Genomic DNA, 21,811 nt, shown 5'->3' with positions numbered 1-21,811 from the left:
TCTGACAAGAACAAGTTACAGGTTGAAAAAGCCCTCAGCTCGGAACTAGGCAGAATCTGCATATGGCTCGCTGATAACAAACTATCATTACACATGGGCAAAACAGAGTCCATTCTCTTCGGTTCAAATAACAAACTCAGCAAGACCGACGGCTTCTCAGTTACAGTGGGTGACAATATTGTCACAAAGAAAGATGAAATTACCTATCATCACAAGAGGCCCCAAATTAGTATTATTATTTTTTTAACTTTTATTTAAATTTTTTTTGGAGGACCCTCGTCACTCGAGGCCTTTTGGAGGCCCCTCATCACTAGAGGCCTTTTGGAGGCCCCTCATCACTAGAGGCCTTTTGGAGGCCCCTCGTCACTAGAGGCCTTTTGGAGGCCCCTCGTCACTAGAGGCCTTTTGGAGGCCCCTCATCACTAGAGGCCTTTTGGAGGCCCCTCGTCACTAGAGGCCTTTTGGAGGCCCCTCATCACTAGAGGCCTTTTGGAGGCCCCTCATCACTAGAGGCCTTTTGGAGGCCCCTCATCACTAGAGGCCTTTTGGAGGCCCCTCATCACTAGAGGCCTTTTGGAGGCCCCTCATCACTAGAGGCCTTTTGGAGGCCCCTCATCACTAGAGGCCTTTTGGAGGCCCCTCGTCACTAGAGGCCTTTTGGAGGCCCCTCGTCACTAGAGGCCCCAAATTATTTGTTTATTTTTTTTTTACTTTTATTTTAAGTATTTTTGGAGGCCCCTCGTCACTAGAGGCCCCACATTTTATTTAAATTTCTTTTCTTATTTTGGAGATCGATGTCATACTGTGACACTGAAATGAAAACATATTTCATCAACTAAAATATTTAGTCAACAAAAATATTTCATCAACTAAAATATACCCTGCCGTCTGCAAGTGGCTAATCTTGAGTATTTTTTCTCCTCTTCATAAGAGTTTGAGGTTTTCCGTTTGAGGTAAAAACAGCAATAAAAAGTCAAAACTTGCATCTCCACATCCCAGCCCCGACGCCTGAATACTTTTACCAACGGATTTCCAGTTCCGTGTTCGCGTTCTGCGCTCTGATTGGCCACTGACGTTTCTGGTAGCGCCAATCGTGTGACGCCTCTTTCTTTCACCGGTTAAGCTTAGGCACTCTTTCGAAGTTGGTTAAGGTTAGAGTTTGTCTTAGAGCAGGGTGATAGAACACCAGCCCTGATTCCATACTCTAACCTTAACCAACTTCGAAAGAGTCGCCTAAGAAACGTCAGTCAATATTTCTATTGTATTTTTTTTCTTTTATACATACATACATACATACATACATACATACATACATACATACATACATACATACATACATACATACATACATACATACATACATACATACATACATACATACATACATACATACATACATACAGCTCCACCCCCACCTAATAGACAGTCCCCTCCCCACCGTATGTAATGTATATATTCTCTCCCCACCATATGTATATTTCTCTCCCACCCACCCACCCCCTCCTAATGTACAGTCCCCTCCCCATCATATGTATATACTCTCTGTCAGGATCTATGGGTAACAGTACTGTATATTTGCATATCATATATGTCACAAATGTAACAGTACTATATACAGTACCTGTATGTCATGTATGTCCCTATGCCATAAATGTCATGATGTCATATATGTTGTGCATGTCATACATGTCACTATGAATTGAAAATGGGGGACCCTGATGTAAACAAGACAAACGTCTTTCTCTGGTCTGCATCCCCTTAACAATTGTGTGTATTGAGCCGTACTGTATTATTTGTACCCATTCTGTAATCTGTTAAATACAATTTTCATTAATTCATTCATTCACAGACAGTAACACAGGACAAAAACACATTTCAACACCCTCCCTTCCCTAATTATAATTTAAATTGACATTCACGTAAAAGTAAGCTTACTATTCTAATATTATATTCTTGTCTCCAAAGTGTGTGCATGTTTTTTTTCTTCCTGAGGATGGCGCCATCCCCCCATCTAAACATGATGTGTTTCTTTTCTCTTCTTGATTGATTGAAAACTTTATTAACAGATTGTAGAATGGGTACAGTACAGTACAGTACAGTACAGCTCAATAATTGTTAAGGGGATGCAGACCAGAGAAAGACTTTCGTCTTGTTTACATCAGGGTCCCTCATTTTCAATTCATCATAACATATATGACATACATGACATACAGATAGACAGTACTGCTACATCTATACATTTATGACATACCAGATTTGCAAATACAGTACTGTTTGTGATACGAAAAGAGTCCAGAAAAGAGAGTATATACATTTGACGTAGAAACTGTACATTGGAGGAGGTTGGGTAGGTGGGGTGCGGTTGGGGGGGTGGGGGGGACTGTACATTGGAGGTGGTTCGGTGGGTGGGAGGGGTGGGTGGGTGGGGGACACTGTACAAGCAAAACTGTACATTGGAATATTGACAAAACCATACTTGGTAATTTACTGTACATTGGAGGGGGTTGTGTTAGGACATTTACAGGGGCCAGTTTCGAATTGCAGTCTCCCGTATGTGTTCTTTGAGAGAGTTTTTGAAAGTGGGTAGTGATTCACATTCCTTTACAGCTTTGGGTAGGGCGTTCCACATTGATGTGACATAATTGCGAAACGTGTTTAGTCCCTTGTTTGAGCCGAATCTGGGTTTAACATGATTTGTGGAGCTCCCTCTGGTGTTGTGATCGTGGTATTCACTGACCTTTGTGAAGTATTTTGACATGTACATGGGTACCTTGGTCGTGTAGTGTATCTTGTAGACCAGGCCCATTGCAAGTTGCTGTACTCTGTCGTCTACTCTAAGCCATCCTAGGTTATCAAAGTGGGCAGGGATGATCAAAGTCCTTTTAGCTTGGCCCTCAGAGCCCACCACTTCTAAATATTCTATATATTTTTTAAGGTGACATATAAAAATGCCACTGTGCGTGCGTGCACGTGTATGTGTGTGTGGGGGGGCCTCCACAAGAATCTGGCCCAGGGGCCTCTGAAGTCTTAATCTGGCCTTGACACACACACACACACACACACACACACACACACACACACACACACACACACACACACACACACTGTCTGTCTGTCTGTCTGTCTGTCTGTCTGTCTGTCTGTCTGTCTGTCTGTCTGTCGTCTGTCTGTCTGTCTGTCTGTCTGTCTGTCTGTCTGTCACAGGTCTGTCACAGGTCTGTCACAGGTCTGTTAATTGTTCTATTATCATGATAAACTATTGTCACACACGCACACACACACACACACACACACACACACACGCACACACACACACACACACACACACACACACACACACACACACACACACACACACACACACAGACACACGCACAGCTCACTTAGGGCCTCGTTGGGTTACGAGCAGGGCTTGACGTTGACACCTGCCCACCTGCCCAATGCGGGTAGAATTCGTCATTGGCGGGTAGATGCCAATCGGGCGGGTGCCTTTTTTTTCTATGAAAAAAAAACATTGTAGTCTACAAAGGGCATCTGGAATAATTACGTCAATCCAGGTGATATTATATAGTACTACAACTCCCACAAGGACTGGGTGCGCACAGTGTGCTCATTCCATTGGCCCATCCACTACGTCCTATCGCGCGCGTCGTGTTGCTTCCGTGTGTGACAGCTGACGCTGTTAACGTGAGCTCGACAACTGGTTAGTGTGACTGTGAGTCTGTGACCGACTCATCCATAGTTTAACAGACAGTTAGCTAACGTTACAATGTGGTGGTAATATTGTGAAAAGACCGGGTGAACTAAACAAGTTCAAAAGTACAAAGTTACACGTTGCATTCTCTGAGTGATGTCTCTCTCCTCCGCGGTGCAGCTGACTCTGTGGATCAACGAGAAGATGCTCACGGCTCAGGACACGTCGTAGGACAAGGCGAGGAACCTCCACAGCAAGTGGCTGAAGCACCAGGCGTTCATGGCCGAGCTGGCCTCCAACAAGGACTGGCTCGCCAAGACAGACCAGGTCAGTGGGGGGGGGGGGGGGGGGGGGGGTGTTAACCCTTTCACCACCACACTACAGAAGGTTAACCCTTTCACCACCACACTACAGAGTTGTAACCCTTTCACTACTACCACACTGCAGAATGTTAACCCTTTCACTGCCACACTACAGAAGGTTAACCTTTCACTACCACACTACAGAATGTTAACCCTTTCACTGCCACACTACAGAAGATTAACCTTTCACTGCCACACTACAGAATGTTAACCCTTTCACTACCTATATAATTGCAGTCTATTTACCATTCAGATCAAACATGGCTTGTTTCCTAGCCATTCTATTCTACCGTGTTATATTCTTCTGTGTTCTGTTCTTCCATTGAATTCCATATGTTCTCTCTGACTCTCTCTCTCTCTCTCTCTCTCTCTCTCTCTCTCTCTCTCTCTCTCTCTCTGTATATGTCTTGGTATAGTGGGCAGGTTGAAGTATATGTCTCTGATGTCTTGGTATAGTGGGCAGGTTGAAGTATATGTCTCTGATGTCTTGGTATAGTGGGCAGGTTGTTAAGAAGTGTAGCTCGGTTTCCACCTCATCTTGTGTGCAGTGGGTGCACAGTCTGTCTTCTCTTGGGAGCCAGCCCTCATTTATTAACACTTCTTAGAAAGTGTTCTATTTTCATATACGTAAGCACAGAATTTAGAATGTGTGCACGCACAGAAATATTGGGATTTATCAACCGTGCGTACACAGGTCCTACGCTCCTCCGTGTTGATAAATACCTCTTTGTTCTACCGTCAATGCTCGTGCATGATTATATATGGTCATGAAACACCCCCCATGGGATGTGAAATAATGGACTGACCCGAGCGGAACTCTGAGAAACTTCACGGGAGATTGTTCACTGAGGCGCTGCCGAACCAAGAAGACACAACCTGTGTGTTATGGGATAAATAAAAGGCTGACTTGTACACGGTGATGTCCGATATCAACGACTCCCTAAGACCATTGCTGCAATTCTGCCTGGACAGCTCAAAATACTAATAAAGACCGTTCGTTGACCACTGTTTGGCGTTGGTGGTGTGTCATTATAACCGTGCTGTAATATGAATGCCTTTATTAGTTGTGTTCAATTGGCTATAATATGATTTTTAGAGGCATCTATTTTGTTGTCGGTATTAGCCTAATACCGACAACAAAATAGATGCCTCTAAAAATCATATACTATTAGGTAGCCTATATGAATTACATATAATAGCAGCCATAGCCTACATTATGCAACAGTAACTTGCGCATATATAATAGCACATGGCACAGCCCTGCGAACATTGCACAGTAAACTAACTTGATCATTAATCTAGCTGTTGTATCTTTACGCTTATGAAAACATTAAATAATATGTTTTCATTGCATTAATAGCCTATATTCTCAAATGGCATTTAATGGCTATCCGACTCCTTGTCGCTATCCTCGCGGACGGACCAGTGTATACCTTATATATTAGGGCTGGGCGATATGACGATATTATATAAATATCGGGTACAGTTCATTAACGATACACTTTTTCAACGTATCGTGGATATCGTGATGTTTTGCCAAAGAGGATTGTGTCGCGTCAATCTGTCCACACGTTACTCGTTCATATCTCAGCCTGTGCTGAGATATGCCCATTCCGCGGTCTGTTAACACTTTGAGTGCCGGGACCCGTCTTTAGACGTCTTTGCTGGCCATGCTAAAGTTGCCGGAGGACGCGTTACGTCGTCCTTATATCAATATTTAAAAAATCTGCGATCGGATTCATATGTCCCCTCCGCTGGCCTGAGATCCACCAGCAAGACCCACTGAGCTCTCTGGCGGTTCAGGAGCGCCATCTGGTGGCCGATCGGCGCAATCGCCAAACAGGATGTTGAATAGAGGTTGTCATGACGACCGTAGTACTTCCGGGCGCTCGCTATAGTTCATGGGACTCTGGCTCGTCACGCTACACGGTGATCGATTGGCAATAACTCGATAAACAACATGATTTGGACGTATATACCATTATACAAGCTGGAGATGGACCGGGTAAAAATATATCCCATAATGATAAGATTTCTACTCGACGATGATCGCCCAACGGCGCGCGGAGACTGGGGTGAGTTTCAGCGTGTAACGTTACCGTCTTCGATACTAACTGCTATTATCAACATTTGACCCACATTAGATGATTGGTATAACGCTGCCCATGGAATTATAAACGCCCCCTCGCCCATCCGGTCAACATCAGATGACGTGTAGTAACTTCTAGAAGTACGTCTAGTTGGAATTTTTTATATCGCGCTGATTGCCATCAAACTGTATTTCATCATCAATATAATGCATTTGGGGCAGGGTTAGAAATAATTTTTTTTTTCCAAGGGCTTTTTTTGCCCCCCTTAATTGATTTTCGGGGGCTTTTTTTGTATTTCGGGGGCACTGAATTTTTATGATAAACGGTAGGGGTGGGACGGTTCACAAAATGGACGGTTTGGTTCGTATCACGATTTTGGGGTCACGGTTTTCAGTTCGATATACGTTAATTTTTATTAAAAAAAAATGTAACACTCAAATCTAAACATGCTTCTCATTTATTAAAAATAAAATAAAAGGTTTACAGTGTTTACAGCCTTAAATAATGTAATAATAAATAATTATTTATAATAATAATTTAGGACCTGCTCCGAGGTCATTATTTGGCACACATGCGAACCATGCATACAATGCGTATCTGCGATTAACCCATCCCGTCGTCCTTCCCCCCCAAGGGCAGCCGGGAGCAGACAGGCGCCACGTGAGCCGCGCCAGGGGACCAATCCAAGTGCTCCTGTCCGTCTTCGTCAAGGACGCCACAGCGTTAGCGATCTTGTTGTTGTGCATGTTTTTCCATTGGGTTTATCTTATCGGGGGGGGAAACCCTTGCGAGCACGGGGAGAACATGCAAACTCCACACAGAAAGGCCTGGGAGATACCCCACCTGGGTAACTGGCATCATGGAAACCTGGTCCCCAAGCGGGATTCGAACCCTGGACCTTCTTGCTGTGAGGCGACAGTGTTAACCACTACACCACCGTGCCTAATGTTTGGCACACAAAGACCGAACTGACTGAAAAATATAGGCTACATTTGTCAAAGTATTAACTTAGTGCAAACAAACAATATGCTCAGCCAGCACTAGACTTTCCTTTCTTTAATTAATATAAACACACAAAAACAATGTCAACCATGTTTAAATTCCCTGATTGTCAGTTCTTAATGGAAAGATTCGTTTTCTGCTTGAAATTATGTTTCTGTCTACATTTATTTAGACTAACATTATTTAAATATTGAGTGCAACTGTGGTGGATTACGTAATTCGGTGAGTTGGAACTATCTATGGGTTGGCGCCGGGTCCCCACGGACATTTTAGCGTGTGGCACCTTCAGCTCCGGTCACGTTAGGAGCAGTTCATAACATCAACAAGCAGCGCGAAAGCTATAATAGTCCCGGTTGGAGTTAGTAAAACACAGTTGTATGTTAGCCTTCTTGGATGTTAAATAAACGCCTATCATTGTCTTTAAACACCCCGCCTCTCAGACTCCCATTTCCTCCTCTGCTACAGTAGCTAGTAGCTACGGTGTTAGCTGTTGTTGTGAAGGGCTAGCTAGCTAACAGCTACAAACATTGTACAAACTGCTAACGCTATGGCAAGATGTGTGTAGGCCTATGTAATGTTAATGGCTATGTTTTTAAAGTCGTAATGAAGATTGATTTATATTGTGCGTGCCATTTTTACACAAACTGACTAGCACCTGGCTGGCTGCAGTGCTGCTGCTGCTGCCTGCAGCCAGTGCAGAACACCGGCTCCGCCAAATTATTTTTTTTATTTGCGCGATACACAGACGCTCCATTACCGGATAAATATATATAATTAGTAAACTGTCGGGGGCATTAAGTGCCCCCCTTAACTGATTTTCGAGGGCATTTTGTCCATTTTCAAGGGCATTATGCCCCAAGCCCCCGTTAATTTCGAACCCTGATTTGGGGCTATATATCACGTTCTGGAGAAAGCTGCAGAAAGAGATGAAAACATACTTATACATTAGACCATACTTTACTATGAATATGTGAATGAAAAAGTTTAACGTTGCTACACAATGAACAATACATATAGGACTTTGAATGGGCCCTAATAATGGCAATGTAGCAATAGAATTTAAAAAGTTATAGCCCTGCAAAGAAGGGGACTTTCTCCATAGACAAATAGCGCTGGCAATCTATGGTATATCATGAATTTAACCTTAGGCAGCCAAAGTGTTAATAAAGTTTTCAATCAGACAGATGTATGTAAAGGCTTTTATTATAACATTCGTTGTAGTAAAATCATTATGCCTCATTTAGTCATCCTGTGAAGCACTGGTCTCCTACTCGACGGCCGCGGGGAGCTAACGTTAGTAGCTTTGTTGATGTTCAGCACACGGGACATTCAGGAAGTCAAAAACGAATAACGCTTGCCGATTGGTGCTAAGAACAGCAGGGCGGGTGCAAGCGGTGTGACGTCATTGGCAGACTCGACTGTCAATCAAAATGATTATGTTTCCGTCAGAATGAATGAATGAAAACTGTATTAAAAGGTTGCAGAATGGGTACAATACAGTACAGGAGGATGAAGACCAGAAAAAGACTTTCGGCTTTTTTACATAAGGGTCCTCCATTTTCAATTCATCAAAACATTTAGAGACATACATATATACAGTAGTTTCATAAAAATGCTAAAATGCTATTTATTGATTGATTGATTTAAAACTTTAACATATTGCAGAATGGGTACAGTACAGCTCAATACATACAATTGTTAAGGGGATGCAGACCAGAGAAAGACTTTAGTCTTGTTTACATCAGGGTCCCCCATTTTCAATTCATCATATTTCATATCTAAATCATATAATATCTCATATGCAATATATAATCTAATAATCTAAATCTAATATAAAAATGCTAAATGCATGGGTATTTTATTTTGTCTTTAATGTTAGCTTGCAAACTCAAATACTGTCTTGGTAAGCCTCATAATGAATTGTTTGGGGTAAAAAAGAAAAACATCGTGATGTGTATCGTGTATCGCCGAAAGGTCAGAAAATATCGTGATATCATATTTAGGCCATATCGCCCAGCCCTACCTTATATCATATTCCTATTCATATTCATATAATAGTTTACTCTATCAGCATACCAGCATGTAATACGTTCTTTGTTAGAACTCAACTCGTTATTATTTTGCGCATAGATTGCAGAAATACGGGAACGTTTTGATTTATATTAAAAGGCTTTGACATTGTAAAACTAAATACGTGGAATTCTGTAAGCATAATACAAGTCATATCACCCACACGATGTCGATATATGCTCTGTGTCCAGAGCATGTATGCTTTTCATTCATTTAAGACACATTATTGCAAGAGTTTTGTAATACACATACACCCTCTGTTCTCATTGCAATGCGTTTTTTATTCTTTCTTATACAGTAGGAAGGGGGAAGAACACTATATCGTGGGTGTTCATATGACTTGTATTCTGCTTACAGCTTCGAAATTCCACTTGTTTCGTTTAACGTAAAGCCTTTTAAATATAATCAAAACGTTTCTGCGGTCTGTGCGCAAAATAATAACGAGTTGAGCTACGCGGAGCGCAGTCAGTCAGTACACCCCGTATATTCCGATAACGCTATATAAACCATGCTGCATTCATTCGGAGAGAAAGACCTATTATTCCAAATGCTATTTATAGGGTTTTGACCATAATTACACTACTGTTGCTATTTTACAATGAACTATAATGAATTACGGTTCATACAGAACACGCCAGTGTTGAAACTAATGCACAGAAGCTTATTTCCTTGTTGTAATAATATATTCTACCAACGGGCGCCAGCTACGCATGCTCCGAGCTGTGCGTAAATATACGCACAAAGTCAAGCACAAGTTCAAATTGATAAGTCCCACACTTTGCTTACAAATGATCGTACGCAGGGGTTACGCACATATCTGCGTACGCAACGTTGATAAATGAGGGCCCTGTCTGCCTATGGCGACCTTTCTCAATGGCTAGGCTGTGCTCGCCGAGTCTGTACCTAGTCAAGGATCTTCTTAGTTTCTTCTTAGTCTCTATCCCTCTCTCTCTCATTCATCACAGTGGTGAAAAAAGGAGTCTGGAGCCCATTTTCACATGATGATTTTAATAATCACAATGTTGGGTTATGATCGGCGTGTGTGGGGATTTTTGGCTGGTGAAAATGCTGAGTGGCTAGTGACTTTGGAAAACCACTAGCCACAGTGGCTACTGGCTAGTGAGCCAAAAAGTTAACGTCAAGCCCTGGTTTACGAGTGTATAAATGGTTCTTATGGATCTACAAGCTGAGCTATGCTGTGTGTTCCAGAATGGTGTATAAATGGTTCTTATTAGTAACCGTGTCCCTCACAGATCTCAGTCATACTCTGTAACACACGACACACGCACACACTAGTGAAACATGGATGTAAAAGGGACTGACGTTGCTCACACTACTGTACATCGTCTCATTCTGTTAATAACAGACACATATTATTAATAAACTCGCCCTGTCTGTCTGTCTGTCTGTCTGTCGTTGTGGTAGTAGCTGTAAATAACATTTAGTCAAATAATGACACCACACAGGCACACAGTCTTAACAGCAACCTGTTACAATAGGAACCATGCAATGAGGGGAACGGCTCCCTCGCACTATACTGTGTATTAATAGCATTGAAAATGCATGCTCCTCTGATCACTATGCTGTAATGTTCACCTCCTCTCTCTCTCTCCCCCCAGGCAAATCCCCCTCCCCTGGGCGTCCCTCCCGCAGCATTAAACCCGGTACAACCAGTAAGTTTTCCTCCGCCTTCCTAGCTGCCCCTAACATCTGTACTATTGAAGCCTCTCCCTCCCACCTTAACATAGATGAACTCACATCCCTGTTTAATTCCACCTGCCTCTCCATTCTGGACTCAGTAGCCCCCCTTAGACTAAAAAAACAAACAAAGTCTAAAGGCCAGCCGTGGCTAAATGACACCACCAGAGCCCAGAGGAGAGAGTACAGGAGAGCAGAGCGTAAGTGGAAAAATTATAGACTCCGGGCCCTCATTTATCAACTTGACGTACGCACAGATATGTGCTTAAAGGGGAACTCCAACATTTTGGGAAATTAGCTTATTTAACATCTTCCCTGGAGTTAGACAAGAAGATACATACCTTTTTTGTCTCTGTGCGTGCATTTTAGCTTTGGGAATAGACACTCCGTTAGCATAGCTTAGCTTCATCACTGGAAGTGAGGCAGGACAGTAGCCTTACAGTGCCTTACAGTGTATTGCAAGGTCTGACATTGACCAAACTTGATATGCATGACCTTGGTGGGCTCTAGGTCAACTCCTGAAAAGGGGGTCAATGTCAGACTTTGCAATCAAAAGTTAGGGGGCTAATAACCCTTGCCATAATTTCAGTGCGCCCCCTAACTTTTGGCAAGGGTTATTAGCCCCCTAACTTTTGATTGCAAGGTCTGACATTGACCCCCTTTTCAGGAGTTGACCTAGAGCCCACCAAGGTCATGCATATCAAATTTGGTCAATGTCAGACCTTGCAATACACTGTAAGGCACTGTAAGGCTACTGTCCTGCCTCACTTCCAGTGATGAAGCTAAGCTATGCTAACGGAGCGTCTATTCCCAAAGCTAAAATGCACGCACAGAGACAAAAAAGGTATGTATCTTCTTGTCTAACTCCAGGGAAGATGTTAAATAAGCTAATTTCCCAAAATGTTGGAGTTCCCCTTTAAGCCGTGCGTACGATCATTTCTAAGCAAAGTGTGGGATTTATCAATTTGAACTTGTGCTTGACTTTGTGCGTATATTTAAGCACAGGTCGGACCATGCGTACCTGGCGCCCGTTGGTAGAATATATTATTACAACAAGGAAATGAGCTTCTGTGCATTAGTTTCAACACTGGCATGTTCTGTATGAACCGTAATTCATTATAGTTCATTGTAAAATAGCAACAGTAGTGTAATTATGGTCAAAACCCTATAAATAGCATTTGGAATAATAGATCATTCTCTCAGAATGAATGCAGCATGGTTTATATAGCGTTATCGGAATATACGGGGTGTACTGACTGACTGCGCTCCGCGTAACTCAACTTGTTATTATTTTGCGCACAGACCGCAGAAACACGGGAACGTTTTGATTATATTTAAAAGGCTTTACGTTAAACGAAACAAGTGGAATTTCGAAGCTGTAAGCAGAATACAAGTCATATGAACACCCACGATATAGTGTTCTTCCCCCTTTTTACTGTATAAGAAAGAATAAAAAACGCATTGCAATTCTCCACTTGCACAATCTGAATGTAGCCATTTCCGGCTGACTTCCGGTTGCCAATAGCACTTCCTGTCCCATCCAAATACATTGGTTTTAGCTACTTTTCTCCCCTTATTTAAACAACTTTGTCGTCACAGAGAGGCAATGAAACGTTTGTATTATTATAGTATAGAATGTATTTAATAAGCAAACGTTTGTCAGCAGGGTTTTTGGGCTGTATTTCATGTAAAAACGTTTACTGTTAGTTTCCTTGCTCAGCCAGCATTAGCTAACCGAAGCTAGTGGTTAAACAGGCCGGATTAGCTTTGAGCTAACTATCTTTCCCGACCCATGTATTCATTCCATTCTAAACATAACGTTAGTTTACAAAACATGACCTGTCTATATAACGTTGAGGAACAAATTATATAGACGGGTAATGTTTTGAACAACTAACGTTACGTTTAGAATGGAATGCATCGGCAAAGATCCGTTAGCTCAAAGCTATTCCGGCCAGTTTATCAACTTCCTGTCATTTAGAAATATGATTTTATAGTGAAAATCATTACCAAAACGTCCGGAAAAACCTAACGGGAGCATTATAGACGGTCATACAAATGTACAAATGCTATAAGGTGGCAAGAAATGCACTATAAACAATACTTTATGCATCGGCAAAGATCCTTAGCTCAAAGCTATTAAGGCTAATGCTGGCTAACAAGAGGCTAGCGCAAGAAACGACGCCGCAAAGTATTGTTTATAGTGCATTTCTTGCCACCTTATAGCATTTGTACATTTGTATGACCGTCTATAATGCTCCCGTTAGGTTTTTCCGGACGTTTTGGTAATGATTTTCACTATAAAATCATATTTCTAAATGACAGGAAGTTGATAAACTGGCCGGAATAGCTTTGAGCTAACTATCTTTCCCGACCCATGTATTCATTCCATTCTAAACGTAACGTTAGTTGTTCAAAACATTACCCGTCTATATAATTTGTTCCTCAACGTTATATAGACAGGTCATGTTTTGTAAACTAACGTTATGTTTAGAATGGAATGAATACATGGGTCGGGAAAGATAGTTAGCTCAAAGCTAATCCGGCCTGTTTAACCACTAGCTTCGGTTAGCTAATGCTGGCTGAGCAAGGAAACTAACAGTAAACGTTTTTACATGAAATACAGCCCAAAAACCCTGCTGACAAACGTTTGCTTATTAAATACATTCTATACTATAATAATACAAACGTTTCATTGCCTCTCTGTGACGACAAAGTTGTTTAAATAAGGGGAGAAAAGTAGCTAAAACCAATGTATTTGGATGGGACAGGAAGTGCTATTGGCAACCGGAAGTCAGCCGGAAATGGCTACATTCAGATTGTGCAAGTGGAGAATGAGACCAGGGTGTATGTGTATTACAAAACCCTTGCAATAATGTGTCTTAAATGAATGAAAAGCATACATGCTCTGGACACAGAGCATATATCGTGTGGGTGATATGACTTGTATTATGCTTACAGAATTCCACGTATTTAGTTTTACAATGTCAAAGCCTTTTAATATAAATCAAAACGTTCCCGTATTTCTGCAATCTATGTGCAAAATAATAACGAGTTGAGTTCTAACAAAGAACGTATTACATGCTGGTATGCTGATAGAGTAAACTATTATATGAATATGATATGATATAAGGTATACACTGGTCCGCCGCATACACTGGTATGCGCAAGTTACTGTTGCATAATGTAGGCTATGGCTGCTATTATATGTAATTCATATAGGCTACCTAATAGTATATGATTTTTAGAGGGATCTATTTTGTTGTCGGTAATACCGACAACAAAATAGATGCCTCTAAAAATCATATTATAGCCAATCGAACACAACTAATAAAGGCATTCATATTACAGCACGGTTATAATGACACACAACCAACGCCAAACAGTGGTCAACGAACAGTCTTTATTAGTATTTTGAGCTGTCCAGGCAGAATTGCAGCAATGGTCTTAGGGAGCCGTTGATATCTGACATCACCGTGTACAAGTCCGCCTTTTATTTATCCCATAACACGCGTTGTGTCTTCTTGGTTCGGCAGCGCCTCAGTGAACAATCTCCCGTGGAGTTTCTCAGAGTTCCGCTCGGGTCAGTCCATTATTTCACATCCCAAGGGGGGTGTTTCATGACCATATATGGATAATCATGCACGAGCATTGACGGTAGAACAAAGAGGTATTTATCAACACGGAGGAGCATAGGACCTGTGTACGCACGGTTGATAAATCCCAATATTTCTGTGCGTGCACACATTCTAAATTCTGTGCTTACGTGTGGAAATAGAACATTTTCTACGTCACGTTGATGAATAAGGGCCCATGTCTCTCTCGAGATGCTTAGAGACACTCGTATCAGATATCAGTTAGCAGTTAAAGCAGCGAGAGCCGCATACTTCTCAGACCTCATCCGTAACTCTCAAAACCCCAGGACCCTCTTTGCCACCATTAACTCTTTCATTAGCGCCCCCCCCCCCTAGAACTAGCCTGGATGTGTCACCAAACCAAATGTGAGGAATTCTTAAAATTCTTCATAAACAAAGTTGAGGTAATCAGAAACAACATCACACCACCTACACGTAGCTTAGATGTCTCGCCGCCCTGTTCATCCACCCTGGCCTGTTTTCAACTCATTACCCTCTCTACCCTCACAGATATAGTCTCAGCCATGAAACCGACCACCTCCCCCCTTGACATAGTTCCCTCTGTTCTTCTCAAAGAAGTATTTCCCACAACTGGCCCCAGCATCCTCTATCATAAACACCTCCCTAGTCACTGGTACCGTTCCAACCTGCTTCAAACATGCAGTGGTCCAGCCCCTTCTGAAAAAACCCAACCTAGACTCCACCCAGCTCAATAATTACAGGCCAATCTCCAAGCTCCCATTCCTATCAAAGGTCCTTGAAAAGGCTATTCTCTCTCAGCTGTCTCCCTACCTGCACTTGAATAACATCCTGGACTCATTTCAGTCAGGTTTCAGAGCCAACCACAGCACAGAATCTGCCCTGCTTAAGGTCACCAATGACCTGCTCCTCACTACCGACAACCGGGACTGTGCTGTCCTTATGCTCTTAGACCTCAGTGCAGCTTTCGATACAATAGACCATGTTATCCTCATTGACCGTCTTCACCAGGCAGTTGGTGTCAGTGGCACAGCCCTATCATGGTTCACCTCCTACCTCAGTGATAGAAGCTTCTCCGTTAACATCGGAAACTGCTCCTCCCCCTCTGCCTCTCTCTCTTGCGGGGTTCCACAAGGCTCCATCCTTGGCCCTATCCTATTCTCCCTATACAGTACATGCTGCCCCTTGGTCTGATCATTAAAAACACAACATCTCTTTCCATTTTTATGCTGACGACACTCAGGTCTATCTCCCCATGAAACCCAACAATATAAACACTCTTGACAGTCTTCGTTCCTGCCTAGACGACATCAAATGCTGGATGGCACACAATTTTCTACAGCTCAATCAGTCAAAATGTGAAATCCTCCTTTTCGGCCCTCCGAACCAAACCAGTGTCATTGCCAGCAGCCTGGGTAACCTGTCTCCCCTAGTCAAGCCCTTTGTGAGAAACCTGGGTGTGCTCTTTGACCCCGAGTTTTCCTTCAATAGGCAGGTAAACTCGGTGGTGAAGGGGTGTTTTTTCCAGCTCCGGTCCATAGCCAGGATCAAGGCCATTCTCTCCCCCTCAGACCTGGAAAGAGTAATTCACGCCTTCATATCCTCACGCTTAGACTACTGTAACTCCCTGTACCTGGGGCTAAATAAATCCACCATAGCCCGTCTACAACTCTCCCAAAACGCTGCCGCTAGACTGCTCACAGGTACCCGGAAGAGAGCCCACATCACCCCTGTACTTGCCTCCCTCCACTGGCTCCCGGTGCGCTTTAGAATAGACTTCAAGGTCCTTTTATTGGTTTATAAAGCCCTAAATGGTAAGGCCCCTGCTTACCTAGCGGTCCTAGCAGACCTCCTCACCCCCTATACCAACGTCAGGGCCCTCAGATCGGCTGATAAGGGTCTCCTAACCACCCGTAGGTCTAACTTCAAGTCTAGGGGGGGACGTGCTTTTGTGGTCGCAGCCCCTGACCTCTGGAACAGCATCCCCATGTCCATTAAATCTGCCCCCTCCATCGAGTCTTTTAAATCAAAACTCAAAACCCACCTATATCGCCTGGCCTTCCCTGACTCACTTTGACTCCTGCCGTACTTGTTGACGTGTTGTTCTGTTTTTCCTTTGTATATCCGTTGATTTTATTTAATTTTCTGTTTATTTTATACTTTTCTTTGTACTTAGCTTAGCTATGTGAAGCACTTTGGTTGACAAGCGTCATGTTTAAACGTGCTAAAAAAAAAAAAAAAACGCATATACACAATGTTATATATATTGATGACACACATTATATATGTGTGTGTGTGTGTGTGTATTCCTGTGTGTGTGTTATTGCGTGTGTACAATAACCTAATACATTATAAACAATTTATTTTCTTTTTTTATTATTATTTTTATTGGCGACCCAATAAAAACGGGGTCCGCGACCGGTCGCGATCCAGAGTTTGGGAAACGCTGCCTTAGATGACCAGACGAGCGTTCCTGATCCAGTGATGTCACACTGTGTTAATGTTGTGTTAATAAACACTGCAGTCTCTCATTTCCACTGATCCTGACTCTGGTGTCACCTGTGTGTTACAGTAACCAAAAGAAGCACCAAGAGGTATGTGGGGACTCTGGACCTGGCAGCCACCGTGGGAGGAGCCATCCAATTTCCTGGCCCCGGCATCACACGCACAGGATATATAACTAGAATATTTTCGACAATTAAAATTGTCGCTGATGTGCAGGAGGGAAAACAATTGCAAGATAAGCGTTCTTGCCATAGATTTCTGTGGGACAACAAAACAGGACTCTTTACAATGACGAATCTGCAGACAAATGACTCAGGGACTTATGTAGTATGTAACATCATCTGGGTAAATCCCAATCCCTGCACTTATTATCAGCTGGACGTCGTCTACGGTAAGTCATGTTTCTTTACTGCGCTCTAGGCTTGGATGATGCTAATGTTCAAATCGAGAACAGATGCCTGAATGAATGAATGAATGAATGAAAACTTTATTGAACAGATTGCAGAATGGGTACAATACAGTACGGCTCAATACATACAATTGTTAAGGGGATGCAGACCAGAGAAAGACTTTCGTCTTGTTTACATCAGGGTCCCCCATTTTGAAGCTGCAGTTTAGTGGAAGCAATGGATGAATGAATGAATGGCAGGTTGTTGTATGTTTGACTGTTTGACTGGCAGGTTGTATGTTTGACTGGCAGGTCGTATGTTTGACTGTGTTTGACTGGCAGGTCGTATGTTTGACTGTGTTTGACTGGCAGGTCAGACTTATTTTAGAACATAATGGCGCATGTTTTAGTGACAAAAAGTTAACCTACTGTAGCTTAGCTTGTTAGCCCTTTGCATTGAGCGTGACTGTCTGGGGCAATAGTATCCAGCTGCAGCCCGGCAGACCATACTGGGCTCCTCCCACTGCCACACTGTCAGACCCCACACTCTCAGACCCCACGCTTTCCGGCCCCTCTCTCCCAATGGCTGAATTTGGTCACGAGTCTATAGTGTACGACTACCAGTCTACTAGTCTACCAGTCTACCAGTCTACCTGTCAGGTCGTCTCAATAACAACTATTAGCCTCTAAACCGCCTAAAAACCAGAGGTCACTTCAATGGAACACCCTCCTCTTAGTGCTGCAGTCTGCACAATCCTGTTGTTCTTTTAAAAGCAGCTCAAAACATTTGTATTCAGACAGGCTTTTGAATGAATGGTGTCATTGATCCTTATTGTATCTGTTATTATGTGTGTGGTCATGTCTTTCTGTCCCTCGGCTAGTTTGAGCTTGTTTTAATCTGCTTACTTACTTGATACCGTCAGCTGCTGTGTTATCTGTTTTATTGCGTTCTGCTATACAAATACACTTTACTTACTTGCTTACTTATCTACGGTCATTTCCTTTTTAATTCAACACCCCCCCCCCCCCCCCAGGGCCTGTGCCAATGCCCTCTGTAATTGTATCCAGCGTGGGCAATGGGAGCTGCACCCTGCTGTGTTTCGTGGAGAGGGGTGTAGAGACCGTTCACTGGTCCCGAGGAGAGGAGAGACTGACTGACGACACCAGCCACTTTGTTCCGCTGACGGTGGACAAGCAACAATTCAACATCCCTCACAGCTGCACCGCTTCCAATCCTGTTGAGAACAAGACGCGCTCGGTCAACGTCACACTGTCCTGCAGCCCTGACCACACTGGTAAGAAATACAAATATTAATGTGGGCATGTGGCATGTGGGACGATTTTCCCACTGACACTTTTGGCGACCTCTAGCGGCTCGGGTGTGCATATTCTCTAATACAATATATATATATCGAATTAAAGCCCTATGTGTTGCCTGTTGATTGCGACAAAATCCGTTCAGCGGTTCTCGAGTTACATGCCGATATGTGAGGCGTGCGCCGAAGTACACGGTATTGTACAAATACCACTCCCGACTCCCGGGGCTCTATCTGATTGATTGATTGAACATTTTAATTAACATATTGCAGAATGGGTACAGTACAGTACATCTCAATACACACAATTGTTAAGGGGATGCAGACCAGAGAAAGACTTTCGTCTTGTTTACATCAGGGTCCCCCATTTTCAATTCATAATGACATTTATGACTGTTGAGAGTCACAGCCAGCGTGACCCAGCATTTGCCATCCTGTTCCCCCTCACAGAGGATACTCGCCGAGTTACCAGAGACTTGCAGAGGTACCCTGTCCAACCTGTGGTCGAGGGTGTGGCCGTGGTCCAAGAGGCCAGGGGAGGTGTCAAAGGTCACAGACAGCGTGACTAAAGAATGGTGACCTCTCTGACGTCAAGACCCTCCCAGCAGAACCGGGGGTGGGGAAAACCCAGAGGGAATCGTCCAACACATCGCCAGCAGGCCTTTCATCCTACAGCTATTCCTATGGCTCCGTATATTAGAAATCATGAGTAATGGGGATGATTGTATTAAAGATCTTACATATATCTATTTAATCTAGTGGGTATTTTAAACTTGATTACAGAACAAGTGTGCGTGCCTCTGTTTTAAGTGCGGAATGCACTAAAAGGCAGTGATTTATAAAAGATGTGTTTTTTTTTTTTTTTACTCCTGCTCAGGGGTCAACTTACATTCTAAAGGATTCTAAAATATGTTAGAAAATATACCCAGTGTCTGGTTGTCTTATGTATAAGTTAAGGTGAGACACCCCAGGTGAATAGGCAAATATACTTTTTTTGGTTGATTTTGAGATTTTGTTATATTTTGCTTCCTAAACATGTCTTCTATGAAACTAGTGACAATAAAACATCAATAACACACATTTAGTTGTTTATTTTACTTCATTTTGCCTTATTGCATCCATAAATGTGCAATGGGGGGGGGGGGGGTACTTGGAGAGCCAGCTACGTTCTCAGGTGGTACTTGGTGTAAAAAGGTTGAGAACCACGAGTAGACGATACGTATCTCCATACATTTAGTACTATGTGTATCAAACAATAGACAGTAGACTCCCCTCTTTGTCATGACGTAGATGTAAATACAAATTCTTTCTGTCTCAGATGATGTTGTCACGCGCCTCGTCTCTGTCCCCCTGGGCGGCTCCGTGGTCATCCCCTGCTCCATGTCACCGGCCCCCATGCCCCCCTTCCTCCTCCTCCTCTCCCACGGCGCCCCGGGTCAGGTTTAGTTTAGTTTAGTTTATTCGGATCCCCATTAGCCATTGCCACTATAGGCTACTATTACTGGGGTCCACACAAATCAATACAATACAATAAAACAATACACCTCAATAACACCTAAAAATATTATATAATAAAATATCTAAGTTCACCAATCACACATACCCATCTACTCAATCATGTTTCAAGGCATATATGTTAACTTAAAGCACAACAATACATCTCAATACAATATACAAATATATTAAAAATATAAGTTCACCAATCACACATACCCATCTACTCAATCATGTTTCAAGGCATATATGTTCACAACAATACATCTCAATACAATATACAAATATATTAAAAATATAAGTTCACCAATCACACATACCCATCTACTCAATCATGTTTCAAGGCATATATGTTCACAACAATACATCTCAATACAATATACAAATATATTAAAAATATAAGTTCACCAATCACACATACCCATCTACTCAATCATGTTTCAAGGCATATATGTTCACAACAATACATCTCAATACAATATACAAATATATTAAAAATCTAAGTTCAACAATCACACATACCCATCTTCTCAATCACCCACTATGTTTACTTAACTGACAGTACCACTCTTTCTTATATGAATTTTAAGGTGTTTTTTAAATGTCTGTTTGTCTTCAACCCTAGTTAGTGCAGGTGGTAAGGAATTCCATGCAGTCATGGCTCTATACATCACAGTTATTTTCATTGCATTTGTTCTTGGCATCTTTACAGTACATCTTTCCATTGACACATGCCTGGTGGAGTAACTGTGTCTGTTGCTTGTGAATTGTATCTCATCATATAGACAAGCAGGTTTTTTGTTCTTATATATATTTCTAAAAAACATTATGATATTTACATTTAGTCTTTGTTCTACCATTAACCATGACAGTTTTTCATGCATGCTTACTATGTTTGACATTTTCCTACAATTCAGAGCAATGCGCGCTGCTTTGTTCTGTGTCATTTGTAGTTTTCCCAGTTTTTCTCTTCCAGCACTTCCCCAGATCCCCGGACAGTAATCCAGATGTGAAAGGATCAGAGCCTGGATAACATGGATCACTGACTCTGGGGTTAGGAATTCTGCACATCTTCTAATTAAAGCCAGCACTCTACCCATCTTTTTTGTTATGTTATTTATATGCGTTGACCAGTTCAGATGACTGTCCAATGTTATACCTAGTAGCTTTGCTTCTTCTACCTGTTGAATTTCAGTTCCCCCATCATTATTTTTAATTTTGGATTAGCAATTAGCATATGGTGTGAACTCATTAAAATACACTTTGTTTTTGCTATGTTTAAAACCATTCTATTCGCTCTAATCCACTCTTCTACTTTTTGTAGCTCTTTATTTAGTGCCACACCCAGATCTTCCACAGAGGAGGATGCCATGTACAGGGTTGTATCATCCGCATATATAGCCACCTTTGCTTGCTCTAAAATTAATGGCAAATCATTTGTATAAATGGTGAAGAACAGAGGTCCAAGGCAGCTTCCCTGCGGAATTCCATACTTAACATTTTTTGCTTCAGATAGGCTTCCGTTAAAAAATACTCTCTGTTTTCTACTGTATAAGTATAGCTAGTTATCCATGAAAC

At 42.3% G+C, this 21,811-nt stretch overlaps 1 protein-coding gene across 1 annotated transcript; it reads left to right on the top strand.

The window, feature by feature from the left end:
- Positions 1–3,683: 3,683 nt before the first annotated feature.
- On the top strand, positions 3,684–19,819 carry LOC311232710 (uncharacterized protein). The gene is made up of 6 exons (XM_084338286.1): positions 3,684–3,703; positions 3,875–4,021; positions 10,838–10,891; positions 17,103–17,426; positions 18,458–18,718; positions 19,190–19,819. Exons 4-6 carry the CDS (start codon positions 17,324–17,326, stop codon positions 19,306–19,308), a joined length of 483 nt encoding a protein of 160 aa, XP_084194412.1. The 5' UTR covers positions 3,684–3,703; positions 3,875–4,021; positions 10,838–10,891; positions 17,103–17,323; the 3' UTR covers positions 19,309–19,819.
- Positions 19,820–21,811: the final 1,992 nt, after the last annotated feature.

The sequence above is a fragment of the Notolepis coatsorum genome, assembly GCF_963971535.1.
Source record: "Notolepis coatsorum genome assembly, contig: SUPER_7_unloc_1, whole genome shotgun sequence".
Taxonomy (NCBI): Eukaryota; Metazoa; Chordata; class Actinopteri; order Aulopiformes; family Paralepididae; genus Notolepis; species Notolepis coatsorum.
This window is presented reverse-complemented; position numbering and strand designations above follow the sequence as displayed.

Excerpts from the sequence above, each read along its gene's own strand:
- LOC311232710 (XM_084338286.1), top strand. The coding sequence starts at position 17,324 with ATGACGAATCTGCAGACAAATGACTCAGGGACTTATGTAGTATGTAAC. Across the intron at positions 17,427-18,457 it reads TCAGCTGGACGTCGTCTACG|GGCCTGTGCCAATGCCCTCT; the intron begins GTAAGTCATGTT and ends CCCCCCCCCCAG. Across the intron at positions 18,719-19,189 it reads CTGCAGCCCTGACCACACTG|AGGATACTCGCCGAGTTACC; the intron begins GTAAGAAATACA and ends TCCCCCTCACAG.